At 33.9% G+C, this 4597-nt stretch overlaps 1 protein-coding gene across 1 annotated transcript; it reads right to left on the bottom strand.

Annotated features, from left to right (window-relative positions):
- Positions 1–339: 339 nt before the first annotated feature.
- LOC133321946 (uncharacterized) lies at positions 340–1762 on the bottom strand. Its single transcript, XM_061531018.1, has 3 exons — positions 1250–1762; positions 529–1068; positions 340–456 (listed from the first exon to the last, which is right to left on the bottom strand). The coding sequence occupies exons 1-3, from the start codon at positions 1658–1660 to the stop codon at positions 340–342; spliced, it is 1068 nt and encodes a 355-aa protein (XP_061387002.1). The 5' UTR covers positions 1661–1762.
- Positions 1763–4597: the final 2835 nt, after the last annotated feature.

The raw sequence follows: 4597 nt of genomic DNA, 5'->3' as shown, positions 1-4597 counted from the left end.
TTTAATTGTTCGTATTTAAAAAAATGTATTTATTATTTTTATTGTATAATTATGTTAAGTGCATGTTAACAAATTAATGTAAATATATAAGTATTGAATAAAAAATGTCACAAAAAAAACAATAAAAAAATAATATCGAAATTTAGTTTTTGCTGCAAATAGTATGATTTGGAAACAATTAAAGTCTTGAATGTGGATGTATTTGTAAGTATAATTTTTTTCTGGCTATGTGGTTTATATTGCTTATATTTTTAAGGAAATAATAGATAATATATTCAATATATGTATTTTATTCCCCCTTTAAGCTATTTCCAGATAGCGGATGATCTTGATTACTGTTCAGTCTCCATCATTAAAAAGTAAATTTTCGGTTTGTAATTGTTTTCGTATGGCACCAACTTGGGTAACAACCTTTGGAGATGTGGCTGATATTGTGAATTTCTGTACTGCAGGAATCTTTTTGAAAATATAAAATAATATAATTATAAATAAACAAAAAACAAAAGATGATATAATTTCCAAACTTACATCCCATCGATATTTCAAGTTTTCCAATTCATTTGATATTTGTTTATCACGTTTGGTTGTGGTTGTTTCTCTTCGTGTCATCTTCGGCATGTCACACAAAATTGGTATTGAGAAATTATTACCACCCCTTAGGACAATATCCCGGCGAGCAGTTGTCATTGGGGTAGTCTGAGTTCCACGCGATTTGGATGCAAGTTCGCCATAATTTTTAAAATAGCCCATTAAACGTTTATCCGTTTGTCGACGTAATCGTTCAATATTTTCTTCACTTTCGATAAAAATGTCAGTGTTGTGTTCGGGTTTATGTAGATTATTTACGTTCTTTGCATATGGTTTTTCAATATCATCATTATTTATATTATTGTTATTAGTGGTGCTGGTGGGTATATTGTGATCCGATCCAAATGAAACAAATTCTCGAACATGTGTTGGTTGATGGTCTTTCACATTTGGATTTAAATTGTTACCGGTTTGTGAACATTTATTATCATCACTTGGTTCCATTTCATCATTCGTGACAATTTGTAGTGGAGTTTTCATCTTTAAATCGTATTTAAGAAAGATGCAAATTAATTCCATATTAAAAACTTTTAGATGTGCAATGGAACTCGTCTCGATATCAAATAAAAATAAACAATATTAGAAAAATAATAAAAAAAAATCGGAAGGAGTTGAGTTCCATCACACACACACCCACCTCTATCTTCCCCATGATACTCACCACATTATCCACTCGATCATTTACGTGTTCATTTTCGATATTTTTATTTGTTGATATTTCTTCTAAACAAAATGCACACAGATTCTTGCGACAATGCATACAAACATTACGGGTATTCTGGCAAGCACGACATGTATCGGTTTTATCTAAACAACTTGGACATAGGGTATACAAACGTTCACAATTATTGCAAACCAATATTATATTTCGATCCACATGACTGTTGTAGGATGATGCTGTGGACGTATCCGCCGCCTCCGTCTCATTTATTGGCAGTGTCATGCGACTTTGACAGCGTAGACAAAAATGATGTTGATATTCCCTCAACGGCTGGTCACATATCGGACATATTTTCTCACTCAAATGAAAACATTCTTTTTCGATTTTGGGAAAATCTATATTGGCTGGCATACGACGAGATCTTTGGCGATAATTATATTCATTTTTGGCCGAATTACTAAAATATTTGTATACCTTGTTGTCATCCCAATTGGAGGAAATATTTTCTTTGTTGCGTTTTTGTTCGGCTTGTGGCGTTGGAGGTGTTACACGTTCGGGTGGTAATAGTTTTGTATCGTTTTCTAATTTTGCCAACATATGATTTCTCATATAACGATTTTGTTCGGCTTTATAGCGTAACTGGAATTTGACGATTTGCGATTTACATAAATTTGAAAGTGGTTATTGAATTTTATTTTTGAATTATAGTGTACCTCTGTTGCCTTCATTCTTTCCTTTTCCAATTGTTCTTCCAGTTTAATGGTTTTCAATTGTTCCTGTAGGCGCCGTGTTAGAATTTGTTCCTGCTCCTGCTCTTTTTCCTTGAGTAATTTAATGCTACGTCGTTTATCTTCTATCTGTTGTATAAGTTCACGTTGATAGGCCTTTTTTCTCGCTGCCTCGTCCTGCAATAACGCTATTCATTAATCGAAATCGATTCGTTCTGTAATCATCAATAAATGTGTTTTATTGTTTATTACAACAATATTCAGTAATGTCCTCTTTACAGACGTATTATTATTATTATTTATTTGCAAAGACTTGTTACCAGGCTATCTAGCCCATTAAATTAAATCTTAATAATTAAAATTAAACCTAAAAATTAAAATTAATATCCCAATTACGCAAATAAAAACATATATATGCTTCACGAAAAGTAAACCTGATTCGTACTACTATAATATCGTCCTCTCTTAAAAACACTTATTATCACTTATTAATTAAAACCGATAAAAGTATATACATATATTTAAGAGATGACAACATACAAAACATATTGATATCTTATACAACACTTACAGTTATGTAAATATTAAAAAGTATAATATGTATTATAGAGTTAAATAATGATCCAGAAGTTTTTTTATAACTTTTAGTACATAACGAAAAAGACTTTAATGAATATGGTAAACAATTATAAAGACGGACACCTCTGACATGAAATGCTTGACTTAAATAGGAGGATAGGCGTGGAATTATGATCTGTGGGTTTCTAACAGATCTTCCAAAACTGAATAATTTGCACACAAATTCAGGTTTCATACAATTTTGTGTTCTATAAAAATGTAACAGCAATCTAATATTAATATAAGTGAAAAAAGAATACCCTAAAAACTGGATAATATAGCCGCACAAGTGTTGTCGACCTTTAACAGAATATATGAACCGTACAACACTATTCAACACCCCACGTAACTTTCTCATGACAATACCTACTGTCCCAGAGTATACTTCTATGCAATACAAAATCACTGGCATAATAATAGCATAGACAACTTTAGTTTTAATATGTAATGGAAGTGATAAATTTAGATTGAAAAGCTTTCGCTTTCGGGTTTTGAAAGTTTTTTTCATGGCCACGACTCTTATATCAGATTTTTATAGCAGATCTTAATTCGGATAAATGTATATTGCAAATTAAATAAACATTTCCGGACTGTCCGGCGGAAATTTACTCCACCAAAGTAACCAGATTTTTATAACCCCCGTCATAATATTGAGGATACATTAATATTGTCATTCGGTTTGAAACTATGACAGTATAGCCATACCGGTCATTCTGCTGTATTCAGACTGTATTTCAAAAGAATTTCGATAGGGTAAATTTGTACTGCAGTAGCTTTCATATAACGATACTCTACAACTCTGCTCGTTTCCGGAATCTCCTTAGAGGATTTTGATGAAGCATCTATTTTTTTCGGGAGGAAGATCCTCTCCATCTGGAGCTCTCGATGAAAAGCGTTCTTAAATAAACATTTTCGGACTGTCCGGCGGAAATTTACTCCACCAAAGTAACCAGATTTTTATATTATTTTTTTTATATTTTTTATTTTTATAATATTGAGGATACTTTAATATTGTCATTCGGTTTGAAACTATGACAGTATAGCCATACCGGTCATCCAGCTGTATTCAGACTATATTTCAAAAGAATTTCGATAGGGTAAATTTGTACTGCAGTAGCAACAACAATCATTCGTTGGAGCCACAGCAATCTTTCTGTGCAGACTTTGCCGGTATCAACGTAGAGTCCAACTCATCATCAGTTAAGGTTAGATTTTGTAGTAGTTCCTGCGGCATTATCTCTCGGAGACATTTGTACTCGTCATAGAGCCAGTCGATGTCTTCTGCTTCTTAGCCATGGACAAGTGCATAGTATATGTTTAAAGGTTTCTAACTCTACCTCATCCCCATTAATGTCCCATTTGGAAGTGAGTGATCACTGTGGCCAGTTATGACAGTAGCGAAGTAGTTTTATGATGTAAGAACTCAGGCCAGACAGTTTTTAAAATTCTGCATCCAGGTTTTGCTGACCATCTGCTGTCGGCTTTCTCATTTTTGCCAATGAAATAATCAATAGGAGGTTGTATAGATCCCTCAATCCGTAAACTGGACGACTGCGAACCGCCTCGAGCAAGTTCTTCAGCTATTTCACTCCCATCAAGTCACTTTGTCCAGGAACCCAATAAAATTTTGCATTCTGTCGTATATAACGTAGAGCAGCTTTAAAGTCAATGTGTAACCGGAATTTCTTGAGTAGAAAGTCACTCGGTCTATAGTCCTCAGCTTCCCAACCTCTCGATAAAGGTCACAGTTACCCCTGTCCGTAGACTTGGTGTGTACGATAAAAAGAGACAAGCCCTGAAAATCCCCTGCATCGTGACCAATATACGATCATCTGCATGCTGCAACATGGTCGTATTATACCATCTGGCTCAGGGGATTTGTATGGTGAAAGCTATTTATTGTCCATACCAGTTTTGGGAAGCTTTTGTAAATTTATTCAGCTTCTCCTCTCCTTGGTCCGAACCATATGTCGATGAGTATAGTGCAGGGATGGTCCGTTTG

The sequence above is a fragment of the Musca vetustissima genome, unplaced genomic scaffold (assembly GCF_032173495.1).
Source record: "Musca vetustissima isolate MV318-11 ecotype Yass unplaced genomic scaffold, APGP_CSIRO_Mvet_v1 utg128388, whole genome shotgun sequence".
NCBI lineage: Eukaryota > Metazoa > Arthropoda > Insecta > Diptera > Muscidae > Musca > Musca vetustissima.
Note: the sequence above shows the minus strand (reverse complement) of the source record. Positions and strands in the feature narration are given on the sequence as shown.